This window comes from Pongo pygmaeus, chromosome 11, assembly GCF_028885625.2.
Source record: "Pongo pygmaeus isolate AG05252 chromosome 11, NHGRI_mPonPyg2-v2.0_pri, whole genome shotgun sequence".
Taxonomy (NCBI): domain Eukaryota; kingdom Metazoa; phylum Chordata; class Mammalia; order Primates; family Hominidae; genus Pongo; species Pongo pygmaeus.
This window is the reverse complement of record NC_072384.2, coordinates 90466089-90483278: the sequence shown is the minus strand read 5'-3', so window position 1 is coordinate 90483278 and position 17190 is coordinate 90466089. Positions and strand designations below refer to the sequence as shown.

Sequence of the window (17190 nt, the reverse complement as noted above, 5' to 3'; positions counted from 1 at the left end):
AAGTAAAAAACAGGAGATGCCCCATGATCAGTGATAGCAAATAAATCCAACTTTTTATATATGCTTTCAAGTAAGATAGGAAACATGGGGAGATCATCTGGAAATGCCCATTTCAGGGACCAAGTAATAGAGGAATAAGGATAGAATGTCTTACCTTTCATCTCCTTTCCTATGTGCAACTGCCAGAGCCGCATGAAAAACACAAACACTATAAGCAGACGTGTCTTGTGGAAAAAGTAACATTACTACCAAAATGTCTGTTAGTACTTGGTAAACAGTTTACATCAGCAAATATCTACTGAGCCCCCCAGCCATGTGGCAAGTTGCTGGGCAAGCACTATGGAATAACTGAAACTCAGGCCGCTTGCTAAGACCACAGAATCCAAGAGCCAGAAGACACTTTGTCTAACAGGAAATAAGTAAGGGGTTCTTATCCTTGGAGGCAGAGCTGGGAAAGAATGTCCTGTAATTAAGAGTCCTGATATATATTTGGTATTTCAAAATGTGCACCAAAAGTTAGATAAGACAGAACATCCACATAAAAAAGTGAATGTAAACAAGCACTTGTGTAACCAACTGTAAATAACCATGAGTAGAACATCACCAGCAGCAATTTCCATAAATGCCATATTGGTTGTAGAAATAAGAAAAAAATTTTAATGGATTATCCCCCAAATTAGTACCCATCACTTTTTGCCTGAACACCCAAATAAAAATGTTCATTTCTGTGATTCTACAATGAAAGAAAAAGAAACTTAGTATAATGACTTCTAAGAATAACTACAGCATACCTGCCAGTTTTTATTAATCCTAACATACCAGAAAAATTGTATTTATTTATTTATTTATTATTGGCTGTGTCGCCTAGGCTGGAGTGCAGTGGCGTGACCTTGGCTCACTGCAACCTCCACCTGCCGGGTTCAAGCAATTCTCTGCCTCAGCCTTCCATAGTAGCTGGGATTACAGGCACCCACCACCATGCCCAGCTAATTTTTATATTTTTAGTAGAGACGGGGTTTCACCATCTTGGCCGGGCTGGCCTTGAACTCCTGACCTCATGATCCACCCACCTCGGCCTCCCAAAGTGCTGGGATTACAGGCGTAAGCCACCATGCCCAGCCCAGAAAAAAATTTATTAATCCTAACATACCAGAAAAAAAAAGCCACATTAAAAATTTTATGTGGCTTCTGTGAAAATGAGGATGAATACACAAAGTAATGAAAATATTGCTACTCAAGCAGCAATTAAAATCATCCTTTCTCATGTTTCGTCTTCTTGCTTTAAGGTATTAAAATCCTGTACACGCATTTCCCACCACAATGTCTGGTTCTTGACTGAGCAGAGTAATGATGTGAGTTTATTATCTTGATAAATTAATAAATAGGATCATGCATGGACTGGCATGCATATGGTTATCAGTAAAGAACCAGATTTGGTTAAAATTTCACAAAGATTTTATGTTAGCTTACAAAGTAAGATTAATTAACAGTTCAACAAATTTTCTGAAAGGGGAATTACTCAAATGACCCTTATTTTTAAATCTTTCCCCTTTGTTTTTATGTGTCCTCTGAAGCTACTCCAGACAAAGGTGACGTGACTTATCAAATAAAAGGGAGTGATTATTATGAAATGGGGGAACTGAGTCTATTTCTTTGGCTAAATGGTTTATAGAAGTTACACTCATTTTCCAAAGTCGGGATACACCTGTACAATTATCCACACTTTTATCAACATGATTTAACTTTACTCAGGAAAGATCACTCCTCTGGGGACAAGAAAAATCACACTTTTAGACTTATTTTTCAGGTGAGGCCACCTGCATAACCATAATTCCACTGAGTTTGGTGTCCTATCAGACCCATACAGTGGCTCAGATTAATTAATTCAACAAATATTTATTGTGGTCCTATAATATAATGCCCCCACTAGAATTTTGGAATTACAGAGATTAATGAATATGGTTGCTGAAGGCATGAACCCTATATTCTTTCAACTGGCAACCATCAATACTGAAATTTAAAACAAATATACAATGAAAGAATGGATTTATTTATTTTATTTCTTTCAAGAAGTGAAAGAATCATATCCTCTGAAGTTTTCCTGAACTTCATAAGGCAGAATATTCTCTCTATGGGACCTTGTATACACCGTCTTTAACTCAGTGCTCACAGAGTACTGAAATTGTTTGCATGTCTATTTCCCCCACCAGACTTTCAGTAAATCTTGTTGAATGAAAAGTGAGTAATTAAAACAACTGAGCCCAGTTAAGGTATCTTGAGTGACAGGTAATATTGCTAGCCCAGCAAAGGAACTGTACCTGTAAAGGCTGTATCTCAGAAGCACGGTTGTCTCTTGTGAGTTGTATCATCTCTTTAATTTGGTAGAGTGCATAGACAAAGGTCACCCAGGGAGAAGAGCTGACTCCCCAGGCTGGTTTGTTCACATCTTCCTGTTCTTCCTGGTGCTTAGTTTTCTTGGGTGGAAGTCTGGGCTCAATGCGTGGCATGACATCTTCTGTCTGTTGCTGTACCAAGTCGATGGTTGCTATAGGAACGGGACTGGAGGGAACAGGAATTCTTTCTGCCAACATTGTCTTGTCTGGAGAGAAAAGAATGTTTAAACTATTTTTTCAGCATTTTCTACATATTTGAACAAAGGTAAAAATAAATAAATAAACCAAGAATCCCATATACCCATTCCAGAGTGCTTGGTAATATTAATAAATTGCTGGTTACCAATGACGTCATTACTTGGTGTAAGTACTGAATCAATGAACGTGATGTTTATCTTTGGGTCTCTTTATAGGGCTTAATAGACATTAGCATATATACTTAAGAAATATATTTTTCATTTAACTTAGAACATCAGTGGGGCATAGGTTATAATGAGTGTTGCCTTAGGCCCATTTACAGGATTATGATTAAGAAGACGTCAAAACAGGAAAAGCCACGTGATAGTTACTTTTTAAAAAATGTTTTATTCCCACAGGTTTTTGGGGAACAGGTGGTATTTGGTTATATAAGTTCTCTAATGGTGATTTGTGAGATTTTGGTGCAACCATCACCCAAGCAGTATACAATGAACCCAATTTGTAGTCTTGTATCCCTCACCCCCTTCCCACCCTTTCCCCTGAATCCCCAAAGTCCATCATATCATTCTTATGCCTTTGCATCCTCATAGCCTAGCTCCCACTTATGAGTGAGAATATACGATGTTTGGTTTTCCATTCCTGAGTTGCTTCACTTAGAATATGGTCTCCAATTCCATCCAGGTTGCTGTGAATGCCATTAATTCATTCCTTTTTATGGCTGAGTAGTATTCCATTGTGTATGTATGTATATGTGTGTGTGTGTGTACACACACACACATATATATACACACACATATACATACATACATACACTACAGTTTCTTTATCCACTCATTGATTGATGGGCATTTGGGCTGGTTCTGCATTTTTGCAACTGTGATGCTATAAACATGCATGTGCCAAGTATCTTTTTCATATAATGACTTCTTTTCCTCTGGGTAGATACCCAGTAGTGGGATTGCTAGATCAAATGGTAGTTCTACTTTTAGTTCTTAAGGAATCTCCACACTGTTTTCCATAGTGTTTGTACAGTTTACATTCCTACCAGCAGTGTAGAAGTGTTTCTTTTTCACCACATCCACACCAACATTGATTATTTTTTGATTAGTTGATAATGGCCATTCTTGTGGGAGTAAGGTGATATCACATTGTGGTTTTGATTTGCATTTCCCTGATCACTAGTGATGTTGACCATTGTTTCATGTTTGTTGGCCATTTGTGTATCTTTGCTTGAGAATTGTTTATGCATGTCCTTAGTCCACTTTTTGGTGTTTTTTTTTCTTGCTAATTTGTTTGAGTTCCTCGTAGATTCTGGATATTAGTCCTTTGTCGGATATATAGACTGAAGATTTTCTCCCACTCTGTGGGTTGTCTGTTTACTCTGCTGACTTTTCCTTTTGCTGTGAAAAAGCTCTTTAGTTTAATTAAGTCCCATCTATTTATCTTTGTTTTTGTTGCATTTGCTTTTGGGTTCTTGGTCATGAAATCTCTGCCTAAGCCAATGTCTAGAAGGGTTTTTCTGATGTTATCGTCTAGAATTTTAAGTTTCAGGTCTTAGATTTAAGTCCTTGATCCATCTTGAGTTGATTTTTTTATAAGGTGAGAAATGAGGATCCAGTTTCATTCTCCTACATGTGGCTTGCCAATTATCCCAGCACCATTTGTTGAATAGAGTATCCTTTCCCCCTTTATGTTTTTGTTTGCTTTGTCAAATATCAATTGGCTGTATTTGGCTTTATTTATGGGTTCTCTATTCTGTTTCATTGGTCCATGGGCCAATTTTTATACCAGTACCATGCTGTTTTGGTGACTATGGCCTTATAGTATAGTTTGAAATCAGGTAGTGTGATGCCTCCAGATTTGTTCTTTTTGCTTAGTCTCACTTTGGCTGTGCAGGCTCTTTTTTGGCTCCATATGAAATTTAGGATTCTTTTTCTAGTTCTGTGAAGAATGATGGTGGTATTTGATGGGAATCGCATTGAATTTGTAGATTGCTTTTAGCAGTATGGTCATTTTCACAATATTGATTCTACCCATCCATGAGCATGGGATGTATTTCCATTTGTGTATGTCATGTATGATTTCTTTCAGCAGTGTTTTGTAGTTTTCCTTGTAGAGGTCTTTCACCTCCTTGGTTAGGTATATTCCTAAGTACTTTATTTTTTGCAGCTATTATAAAAGGGGTTGGGTTCTTGATTTGATTCTCATCTTGGTCACTGTTGGTGTATAGCAGAGCTACTGATTTGTGTACATTAATTTTGTATCCTGAAACTTTGCTGAATTCATTTATCAGTTCTAAGAGCTTTTAGGAGGAGTCTTTAGGGTTTTCTAGGTATACAATCTTATCATCAGCAAACAACGACAGTTTGACTTCCTCTTTACCTATTTGGATGCCCTTTATTTCCTTCTCTTGTCTGACTGCTCTGGCTAGGACTTCCAGTACTATGTTGAATAGAAGTGGAGACAGTGGGCATCCTTGTCTTGTTCCAATTTTCAGAGGGAATGCTTCCAACTTCTCCCTGTTCAGTATTATGTTGGCTGTGGGTTTATCACAAATGGCTTTTATTTCACTGTGTTATGTCTCTTGTATGCTGATTTTGCTAAGGGTTTTAATCATATAGGGATGCTGGATTTAATCAAATGCTTTTTCTGCGTCTACTGAGATGATCGTGTGATTTTGTTTTTAATTCTGTTTCTGTGGTGAAAGACATTTATTGGCTTGCATATGTTAAACCATTCCTGCATCCCTGGTATGAAACCCACTTGATCATGGTGGATTATCTTTTTGACATGCTGTTGGATTCGATCAGCTAGTATTTTGTTAAGGATTTTTGCATTGATGTTCATCAGGGATATTGGTCTGTAGTTTTCTTTTTTGTTATGTCCTTTCCTAGTTTTGTTATTAGGGTGATACTGGCTTCATAGAATGTTTTAGGGAGGATTCCCTCTTTCTCTATCTTGTGGAATAGTGTCAATAGGATTGGTACCAATTCTTCTTTGAATGCCTGATAGAATTCAGCTGTGACTCCATCTGGTCCTGGACTTTTTTTTGTTGGCAATTTTTTTTATTACTGTTTCAGTCTCACTACTTAGTTGTCTGTTCAGGGTTTCTAATTCTTCCTGATTTAAGCTAGGAGGGTTGTGTCTTTCAAGGAATTTATCTCCTCTACGTTTTCCAGTTTATGCATGTAAAGGTGTTAATAGTAGCCTTGAATGATCTTTTGTATTTCTGTGGTGTCAGCTGTAATATTTCCTGTTTTGTTTCTAATTAAGCTTATTTGGATTTTCTCTTTTCTTTTCTTGGTTAATCTTGTTAATGATATATTAATTTTATTTATCTTTTCAAACAACCAGCTTTTTGTTTCATTTATTTTTTGTATTTTTTTTTTCTTTCAATTTCATTTAGTTCTTCTCTCATCTTGGTTATTTCCTTTCTTCTGCTGGGTTTGGTTTGTTCTTGCTTCTCTAGTTCCTTGAGGTATGACCTTAGATTGTCTATTTGTGTTCTTTCATACTTTTTGATGTAGGCATTTAGGCTATAGACCTTTCCCCTTAGCATTGCCTTTGCTGTATCCCAGAGGTTTTGATAGGTTGTGTCACTATTATTGTTCGGTTCAATTTTAAATTTCCATCTTGATTTTGCTGTTGACCCAATGATAATTCAGGAGGTTATTTAATTTCCATTTATTTGCATGGTTTTGAAGGTTCCTTTTGGAGCTGATTTCCAGTTTTATTCCACTGTGGTCTGAGATAGTACTTGATATAATTTCAATTTTCTTAAATTTATTGAGACTTGTTTTGTGGCCTATCATATAGTCTAACTTGGAGAAAGTTCCATGCACTGATGAATAGAATGTATATTCTGCAGTTGTTGGGTAGAATGTTCTGTAAATATCTGTTAAGTTCATTTTTTCCAGGGTATAGTTTAAATCCATTGTTTCTTTGTTGACTTTGTCTTGATGACCTATCTAGTGCTGTCAGTGGAGTACTGACGTCTCCCACTATTATTGTGTTGCTGTATATCTCATTACTTAGGTCTGGTAGTAATTGTTTTATAAATTTGGGAGCTCCAGTGTTAGGTGTATATATATTGAAGACTGTGAAATTTTCCTGTTGGGCAAGGCCTTTTTCATTATATAATGTCACCCTTTGTCTTTTTTAACTGCTGTTGCTTTAATGTTTGCTTTATCTGATGTAAGAATAGCTACTCCTGCTTGCTTTTGGTGTCCATTTGCATGGAATGTCTTTTTCCACCCCTTTACCTCAAATTTATGTGAGTCCCTATGTGTTAGGCGAGTCTCTTGAAGGCAGCAGATGGTTGGTGAATTCTTATCCATTCTGCAATTCTGTATCTTTTAAGTGGAGCATTTAGGCCATTTACATTCAACGTTAGTATTGAAATGTGACATGTTAGTATTGAAAACGTTACTATTCCAATCATTGTGTTATTTGTTGCCTGTATACCTTTTTTTTTTTAATTGTATTTTGTTTTATAGGTCCTGTGGGATTTATGCTTTAAAGAGGTTCTGTTTGGATGTGTTTCCAGGATTTGTTTCAAGATTTAGAGCTCCTTTTAGCTCTTGTAGTGCTGGCTTGGTGCTTGGTGGTGGGTGGCAAATTCTTGTAGTTCTGGCTTGGTAGTTCTTGGAGTGCTGGCTTGGTAGTGGCAAATTCTCTCAGCATTTGTTTGTCTGAAAAAGACTGTATCTTTCCTTTATTTATGAAGCTTAGTTTCACTGGATACAAAATTCTTGGCTGGTAATTGTTTTGTTTAAAGAGGCTGAACATAGGGCCTCAATCCCTTCTAGCTTGTAGGGTTTCTGCTGAGAAATCTGCTGTTAATCTGAGAGGTTTTCCTTTATAGGTTATCTGGTGCTTTTGCCTCACAGCTCTTAAGATTCTTTCCTTCCTCTTGACTTTAGATAGCCTGATGACAATGTGCCTAGGTGATGATCTCTTTGCAATGAATTTCCCAGGTGTTCTTTGGGATTCTTGTATTTGGATGTCTAGGTCTCTAGCAAGTTTTCCTTGATTATTCCATCAAATGTGTTTTCCATACTTTTAGATTTATCTTCTTCCTCAGGAACTCCAATTATTCTTAGGTTTGTTTATTTAACATAATCCTAAACTTCTTGGAGGCTTTGTTCATTTTTTAAAATTCTTTTTTCTTTGTCTTTGTTGGATTAATTCAAAAACCTTGTCTTTGAGCTCTGAAGTTCTTTCTTCTGCTTCTTCGATTCTGTTGCTGAGACTTTCCAGAACATTTTGCATTTCTCTAAGTGTGTCCTTTATTTCCTGAAGTTGTAATTGTTTTTTATTTATGCTATCTATCTCATTGAAGATTTCTCCCCTCACTTCTTGTATCATTTTTTTTTTTTATTTCCTTAAATTGGACTTCACCTTTCTCTGGTGCCTCCTTGATTAACTTAATAATGGACCTTCTGAATTCTTTTTCAGGGAAGTCAGGGATTTCTTCTTGGTTTGGATCTATTGCTGGTGCTAGTGTGATTTTGGTGGGGCAAGTTAAAGAACCTTGTTTTGTCATATTACCAGAATTGTTTTTCTGGTTCCTTCTCATTTGGGTAGGCTATGGCAGAGGGAACGGCTGGCACTCAAGGCTGCTGTTCAGTTCTTTTGTCCCACAGGGTGTTCCCTTGATGTAGTACTCTCCCTGTTTTCTGAGGGATGTGGCTTCCTGACAGCCAAGCTGTAGTGATTGTCATTTCTCTTCTGGATCTAGCCACCCAGCAGGGCTACCAGGCTCCAGGCTGGTACTGGGGTTGTCTGCATAGAGTCCTGTGATGTGAACATCTTTAGGTCTCTCAGCTGGATACCAGCCCAATATTTGGCCTGTCTCCCAGGTCCTCCAGGAGCAATATGCTTCCTTCAGAGGGTCTGTGTATTCTTTCAGCTTTCCTGGTATATTCCTACAGTAGTTCTGGAGCAAAAGCATGATGCAAGTCTCCACATGCTACTCGGTCCACTTGAGTGGGAGCTGCAACCTAATCCTGCCTCCTATCCGCCATTTTTGCAATAACACTCTCTCCAGAACACAAGTATTTTAAAAACTAACCCAGTACCATATATCACTAATCAAAGATGAGTTAAAATTTGATTGCTTATTTTTATGTTTCTTACATTGAATGTTTAATTAATGATTTTAAATTTTTTTGTCATTAATAGCAAAGATATTCAAGTCCATACATTTTTCTCAAAATACAACTTTAACTACATCTTACAACTTTGGGAGAGCCATGATAGCTATTTTTGATGGTCTTTTAGATGAGGTATGGACTGAGGCTGTGTTAAGAGAGAGAATCCATTTAGGATTATAAAAGAACAAAAGTAAGAAAAAACAGTATTCGTCTTTCTGAGTAACTCTTTGAGATTAAAATCTGTCTCTGAGGCTTCTGTAACAAGCAAGTTTTTCTCTTCACAGAAGCATTTCAGGGGCCTGAGGCTAATGCTCCCCAAAGGATAGGACACCCAAAGAAGATGAGCTCTGTTCTGGGACCAAAAAAACTGAGCAAAAATATTTTCATCCTCCTGGTTGACCTTTTTCATAAAAAGTTGAGTCAGCTCGTTCTCATCTACACATTAATATTTGATATAACCTCCTTTTTGTAGAACAATCCTAATAAAGGCATCCCTGGTTCAGAGAAAACTTCAGATTTCAGGTCTTGACGTTTTTGTTTTTGTTTTTGTTTTTGAGATGGAGTCTCGCTCGTTCCCCCAGGCCGGACTGCAGTGGCGCTATCTCGGCTCACTGCAAGCTCTGCCTCCTGGGTTCACGCCATTCTCCTGCCTCAGCCTCCTGAGTAGCTGGGATTACAGGCGCCCGCTACTGTGCCCGGCTAATTTTTTGTATTTTTAGTAGAGATGGGGTTTCACCGTGTTAGCCAAGATGGTCTTGATCTCCTAACCTCGTGATCCGCCCGCCTCGGTCTCCCAAAGTGCTGGGATTACAGGCGTGAGCCACTGCGCCTGGCCATTGTTTTTTTTTTTTAAACAAATGAAGGTAAGTCATAGAGAAGGTTACCACTCACTCCCATCCCTAGTAGCAAAATGACTGTATAGCCTTATATGTATTTGATTTAAATTTGAAAAACCTTTAGAATACCAGAGAAATTGAAAATACTTCCCTAGTACCTTGTATAATAAAAGAAAACAAACAAACAAACAAAAAACAAGAAAACCCCAAGCTATTTAAAACAATATTTTTTCTGCATAGTAGGTGGATCTCTTTAACAATGGTCCACATGAATTCATCGATACGCCACTCAGAAAATTGAGCCAAACAGGCCTGTTGTATACTCTGTACCACTTCTAGGCTTCTCAGGGGGCATGTGTTGACTTCCCATGGCCTGAACTGTTAGGAATATTAAGAAAGAATGGAAATAATTACCTTCTTCCTCATCTGGCACTGCCAGCCACTGAATCAGGGCAAAGAGCAGTAGGATCACCAAGCAGGCCATGCCAATTCCTCGGAAGGTTGCTGCAGCCCCTATAAAAACAAACAGCACTCTCTATAGAGTAATTCCAAGAAATGCAGATAGCGCTCATTTAAAACCATCAATTTTCTAAAGATCAAAGCAAAGGAAGCACAGTTTGGGACAAACCAGAGAAAAGTGGTTGGGTATTAGCTCCACATAATGGAAAAACACAGGGCTGGGTACGTGTCAAGAGACCCAGGGCTGATATTGGATCTGTCATTGATCGATTATAAAACTGCATTTATATAGGATTATCTCTCAGTGCCTTTCACCATGACTCATACAATTCAATGGTGCCCTCCTCTTCATATGAAAAGACCATTTACCCAATTATTAACTAACAGCACTATTAATCTGTAGTTGGAACAGCAGTGCTCAAATAGTGCTATAAATGCACGCATTTCCTGGGGCCCACCTTATATATTAATAGATGACTGAGCAGTTAAGATTCCTGGAGCAGAATAATCTCATTCCTATTTCAGCTCCTATGTTTCTAATAAGGAAGATATGACAAGACAGACAGATTTTGTTACCATAAATGTAGTAGCATTACCAAAGCCAGCGTATGGTTAGATTCTTCTGGTTCAAAATCTCCTAATGGAATAACAATGATGAATTTTATTTCCTTTAGGGTTATTATCAGCAGGTTTAAGGTACCTTATTTTAGACCAAGAGCACTCATGCTAATTCATTTGTTTGGCTCCTTTGAGGGATCTCTGTAGCATCTCATTAAGCTGATTGTCAGAGGAGTGTGCAAAGTTACAGGCTGGCTCAAATCAGCTTAACAATGTTAAGCACACTGCTTTACAATTATGACTACCATGAAATCTAGAAAGAGATTATGAATACTGGAATTTAGCTTTGGGCAATCTTCAGTAATAATTGGATTGTTTATTCAGGTATTGCTGGAAAAAATCATGTTTTAATTATAGAAAAGAAAAAAGAGGATAAAGCCATTCTTACCAAAATAATTGACTAACACGCCTCCAATCATGGCACCACATCCTCTTCCCAAACCCAGGTGAAGGCCCTGCAGGATGCCCTGAGCAGATGTCCTCAGCTCAGGGGGAACGGCTGCACTGAGGTAAGAAATGCATGCTGCCCAGATGGCCGCATGTGTCACTCCTGGAGAGGAAGAAGAGCAGGAGGGATTAGTTGATTAGCATTTCTTAGGCTACTCTGTTTCGAAATGTGAATTATTTAACTAGGCACCTATTTTTAAGATTTGTTGTGGGAAAACATATATTAAAAATTTACCATTTTCACATTTTTAAATGTACGGTTTAGTGGCACTGAGTACACTCACAATGTTGTGCAGCTGTCACCACCATCCATCTCCAGAACTTTTTCCCCACCACAAACAAAAATTCTGTACCCATTAAACCATAACTTACACTCACCCCTTGTCCCATCCCCTGACAACCACCATTCTACTTTCTGTCTCTTGAATGTGACTCCCATTCATTTTGTTCATCTTTTCATCTGTGAATAGACATTTGGGTTGTTTCCTTCTGCTACTTTGATTAATGCTGCTATCAGCCTGGTATGCAAGTATCTTGAGTCCTTGATTTAAATTCTTTTGAGTGGCTGGGCGTGGTGGCTCACGCCTGAAATCCCAGCACTTTGGGAGGCCGAGGCGGGTGGATCACGAGGTCAGGAGATCGAGACCATCCTGGCCAACATGGTGAAACCCTGTCTCTACTAAAATACAAAAAATTAGCCTGGCGTGGTGGTGCACACCTGTAGTCCCAGCTACTCGGGAGGCTGAGGCAGTGGAATCGCTTGAACCCAGGAGGCAGAGGTTGCAGTGAGCCAAGATCACGCCACTGCCCTCCAGCCTGGCGACAGAGCAAGATTCTGTCTCAAAAAAAAAAAAAAAAAAAAAAAAAAAAAAAAAATTCTTTTGACTATGTAACTAGAAATGCAATTGTTGGATGATATGGTCACTATATGTTTAACACTTTGAGGAACTACCTTTTTTCCAAAGTAGCTGTACCATTTTACATTCCCACCTGAAATGTATGAGAAATCCAATTTCTCCACCTCCTTGCCAGAACTTATATATATCTTTTTAAAACAGCAATCATAATGAATGTGAAGCAATTTCTCATGTTGTCGATTTGCTTTCCCCAATAGCTAGTGATGTCGAGCACCTTTTAGGTGTTTACTGGCCATCTATATCTTCTTTGAAGAAATGTTTATTCAATTCATTTGCCCATTTTTTAATTGGGTTGGTTTGTTATTGAGTTGTAGGAGCTCTTTATATATTCTGGGCATTCATCCCTTCTAGGGCACCTACTTTGACAGTAAGATTATTTCTACTTTTCCCCATTATAATTAGCATCATGATTAACATTTCTTTTTACATACCTTAGATTATTTACATTGGCTATAATTCCACAAGTGGGGTTAATGATTCAAAGGATATAACAATTTTTATGTTTTGTTTTGTTTTGTTTGAGATGGAGTATTGCTCTGTCGCCAGGCTGGAGTGCAGTGGCACGACCTCAGCTCACTGCAACGTCTGCTTCCTGGGTTCAAGAAATCCTCCTGCTTCAGCCTCCCAAGTAGCTGGGACTACAAGCACCCACCACCACCCCCAGCTAATTTTTGTATTTTTAGTAGAGACAGGGTTTCACCACGTTGGCCAGGATGGTCTCGATCTCTTGACCTCGTGATCCGCCTGCCTCAGCCTCTCAAAGTGCTGGGATTAGTGAGCCACTGCACCCAGCCATGCTTTTTAATGTATAGTTCAGTTAAAAAAAATGAGTGCAGAAACAATTTACCATGTCTCATTACCAGTTTTATATCTTCACCATTTATGGGAATGAGAGGAAGATAGAGATAACAGGTGGAAAAATGGTCATTATTTTATTATGTAGTAACTGCATTGTCTGAATTAAAACCTTCATTAAGACACTGCTTTAAATGTAAAAACCAGATATTGTCACAACAGGTTTTACGGCTAGACGAGACTAAGAAATCATCTGGTTCCATCTAGATTATTCCCTGAGAAATAGTCTCATTTGAAGATAATATCATCAGAGACTCTTAACTCATATTTTGGAAAATTAAACTAAAAGATCAAAATTCTTTTAAAATTTGATCTGACAGTAGTCTGCCTCTGGCCAGAATGGAATAACAGGGACTAAATTTATTCTCCTTCCTCAAGTAACTAAAAAACCGGACAAAATATATGAGACAATGGTTCCTGAGGGACATCAGCAACGAGGACAGTGATCCCTGAGAGATGGGAAGCAAATGAAAAGCTTTAGTTTACTGACTGATGAGAGTCTGAAATCTGCAGGGCAAAAAAGAGAACTGCCAAGTTGAAGACTCTAGCCAAGAGTCTAGGGAGCCAAGGTGGCTAGAGTTCCAGGGCAGAATGCCAGAGAGGAGATAGCATCATAGGGAGAAAACTCCAGAGATCTACAGAGGGCTCCCCTAACGTATTCAGCAGACTACTGATCAGCAAAACATGTGCAGACACTATTCAGAGTGAGGGAAAGAACTACCCAAAACCATTTCAGAGAACAATACCCAGAACCCACACAAGGCGGGGAACACTTCTTCCCACCAGCCAAACTGGAACAACTCATGATTCCTAGGATTGGTAGAGTACTCAACAAGGTCTTTTGTTAGTATTATGAAATAATTAGCCCTAGACTAAACACTGCTCTGGTCTCATCTATGTAATCTTAAAAGCAAGACCCAAAGGATCACACTATTTCCAAGTAACTTAGCTGTGTCCCAGAACAAAGCTCAAGAATAATTATAGGAAGACAGAAATAGCCAGCACCCAACCAGGTACCATTCTCAATATCTGGCATAATAAAAAAATCATCAGGGATGATATTATTTAAGTCAGTCCATAACGGAATAAACACTGTTTTTACTGGGTACATTAGACTGTATGCCTCACAGTTGACTAAGAAACATTAAAATAACTTTCTTAGGTTTTTCATATGTTTCAGTCATCAATTTAACTAGGTTTTTTTTTTTAACTAGTAAGATGGACTAGATGATTAGCAGTAGCATACACAATTAATTTCCTAAGAAGTCAAATAACGTGTTTGCTTTATCTGGCAAAACAATTGCAATATCCTAGATAATGCCAGCTTTCTCAGAATTGAATAATGCCTGGATAGTCTTAATTATGAGTGTTGACACCATAGTACATAATGGGAATAATTGTAAGTATTTTCATTTCTATTATTAAAGATGATGCTAAGTCCATTTCTTTTCACATATGCAGATTTTTTTTCATTAACCACACTGGGGGAAAAACTCAAAAATATTCCAAGAAATAAATTAATTTATTCAAAATTAATTAGATTCAATAGCAAAATCCAACACAGATTTGGAAATCATTTCTTAAAGATGAATTACTGAAGACCTGAAACCACATCAAATGGTAGTAGGTTAACTTTAATGCTGACACCAAACCTCTTGTTATGTGTATGTCTAAGCAATCAATTGCAGGATTTACAAGCAACCAAAACATTAACATATATTTATTATAATTCTAGATAAAAAACAATTCTAGCAGTTATTCTTCTAAGTGTGAAGGCTTGGACACACACAAACTCTTCCAACAATAGGGTTTGTCTCTTTCTTCCCCCTCTCAGAAATTCTAATCATTTTCTAAAACTTTGAGTGTTCTAAGATAATTAAAGCATTTTCCAGTGGGATGACTTAAGTCAGGATGCTTTTAAACTATTCTTAGAATTTACTGACTAGTATTAAGTGGAAGTTGTAAAAGATTCTCCATAGTTAGACTTCTAGTTTCTATATTGCTTTTGAGACTGATTAGATAATTGGGAATTACATTCTTTAAATTAACTCAGGGCATTAAGTGAAGGAAAAAATAGTAAAGCACAAAAACAAAATTTCTGATACTAAAAGCAGAAGAATGAAAGCCACTCTGCTTGTATGCTCTGACATTTTCCAGGGAAGATATAGGATTAAAATTGATTTCCCTAAAATAACTTATATTAAGATATCATATAAGTGGAAGAACCAATTAAATTCATCTCATTTCTTAGATAGGAAACCAGCAAAACGTAGCAATCCTTAAGAAGGGACTGAATTAGAACATCATCTGTGTATACAAAAGACAGTTGTGGAGCTGCAGTTTTCGTTCATAAACTGGAACATGCAACTTTCTAGTAATCTTAATAATCTGAAACTCTTGCCAATGTTTTTACTACATTTGTGTTCTGATTCTCTAGTTTTAAAATAACAAAAAAAGCAACCTAGAAACTTGAAAACCCTCCGCCATTTCCCATATTTGTAAGACAAGATTTAGGAAGTCTTAGGAATTGTGCTACCGAAAACGACATTCCTGTAAAGTAGAGGGGACAAAAGATATTATAAACTAGGAAAAGAAAATGCTTCTACTCTGTTATTAGAGAACTGTGAAAAAGCAGTAGATGATTATTCTTTATGTGATGAAATAAGCACATTTACTCAGTGGCATGGGTAAATGTGTTTACACTAGAATTACACATTTTTAAACCTTTTTAAGTATGAGATAACTAAGTTGGTAGATCAAACAGTCAAAATAAAAGCTATTACTCCCTGACTGACAACAGTAACAAGGGCACAGGAACTGACTCTCCTTGCAATATGTGTTAACCCTTCCATAAAACCACTGAGCCTTCAGTGACAATTCAATACCAACTCACATAACAGGTGCTTGAATATATTGATTGAGAATGAATGACTCTCAGAGACCAAGTAGTCCACACAAACTTAGTTTCTCAGTCCTTCCTTACCTTTACTGGGATCCCCCAGGATTGGCTTTGAGGCACAGTAAAAATCAAGAGATATATCCACACTACCTACTGCCAAGACTTTACTTGGGATACATTACATTTGAATAACCTAGAATCATTAAAAATAATTATGAGTAACATTAATTGTTTTCATTAACTCTTTTTTTTTTTTTTGAAAATGAGTTTCACTCTTGTTGCCCAGGCTGGAGTGCAATGGCATGATCTCGGCTTACCGCATCCTCTGCCTCCTGGGTTCAAGCAATTCTCCTGCCTCAGCCTTCCGAGTAGCTGGGACTACAGGTGTGCGCCACCACGCCCAGCTAATTTTTGTACCCTTAGTAGAGACAGGGTTTCACCATGTTGGCCAGGATGGTCTTGATCTCTTGACCTCGTGATCTGCCTGCCTTGGCCTCCTAAAGTGCTGGGATTACAGGCGTGAGCCACTGTGCCCAACCCTGTTTTCGTTAATATTATCACATCAGCTTACTCTACAAGGAATTGTGCTAAGTGTTTTACACAGATTATTGAATCTATTCCTCCAATAGGTACAGCACTATTTTTTCTTCATTTTCCAAAAAGGAAACCAAGGCACAGAGATATTAGATGCCTTGTCCAGAGTCACACAGACAAGAGAGTTGTTGAATAGGATTTGAACCCAAGGTGTCTAAGTTCAGAGCCTGGGTGCTTAAATATTACACTATATGTTCTCATAACAATTGTCAGAAGTATTCTATAGTGAATGTAACTATCTACTTTGAGAGATTTTGTTGTTAATATCAAACATGCCCCACAAGCTACCAGTTTAAAAGATGATATTCTTAATAACTCTTCTCCACCCTTTCTGAAGAGCTGACATGTCATCTATATTGTTTTTTTAAATGCCCCAAATACCTTATAACACTCAACACTGGTATCTGATTGTATAACATGCATTTCAAAATTGTTCAGTCTTGGCCCACAAGAATGCTCCACTGAAATAAATGGCATGTATGAGCAGCAAAAAAAGTCCTTTCTTCTTAAGGAGACAGCTGCTCTTTGTAAAATGTTGCTTGGCTTGGGGAAATCACATTATAATGGCTGGGAGGAGTGAGAACTGACACAGTAATAGGAAACTAGGATTGTTTTGTTTTTCTTCCTTCTGCCACTGACTTAAGCTTACTGAACAAAACATAACTATCCCTTTAGCATTGGCACACAGATCAGCTGTGACAAACCTTTTCCATGAATAGACCAAAGCATACATTTCAATTAGTTCTGGGATTAAAAAAAAAAAGCTTCCGAAAGATCAACTTGGTGAAAATCAGTAAGAGACTATTCTTCTTAAGGAAA

The 17190-nt window shown here is 37.7% G+C and overlaps 2 protein-coding genes across 4 annotated transcripts in view; one reads left to right on the top strand and one right to left on the bottom strand.

Moving 5' to 3' along the window:
• MFSD6 (major facilitator superfamily domain containing 6) overlaps positions 1–17190 on the bottom strand; it is a 91000-nt gene that overhangs the window by 2075 nt on the left and 71735 nt on the right. For 2 of the 3 annotated variants that reach the window (XM_054476785.2, XM_054476786.2), the window contains exons 4-6: positions 11048–11209; positions 9997–10095; positions 2319–2599 (exon numbers count right to left, since the gene is read on the bottom strand). In XM_054476785.2, the coding sequence (XP_054332760.1) occupies positions 2319–2599; positions 9997–10095; positions 11048–11209 (542 nt within the window). Of the gene's footprint in view, positions 1–154; positions 180–2318; positions 2600–9996; positions 10096–11047; positions 11210–17190 lie in introns of all 3 variants that reach the window. The other variant, XM_054476787.2, reaches the window with a different exon arrangement.
• The window catches only part of NEMP2 (nuclear envelope integral membrane protein 2), an 80171-nt gene that overhangs the window by 34740 nt on the left and 28241 nt on the right, over positions 1–17190 (top strand). The window lies entirely within an intron of this gene.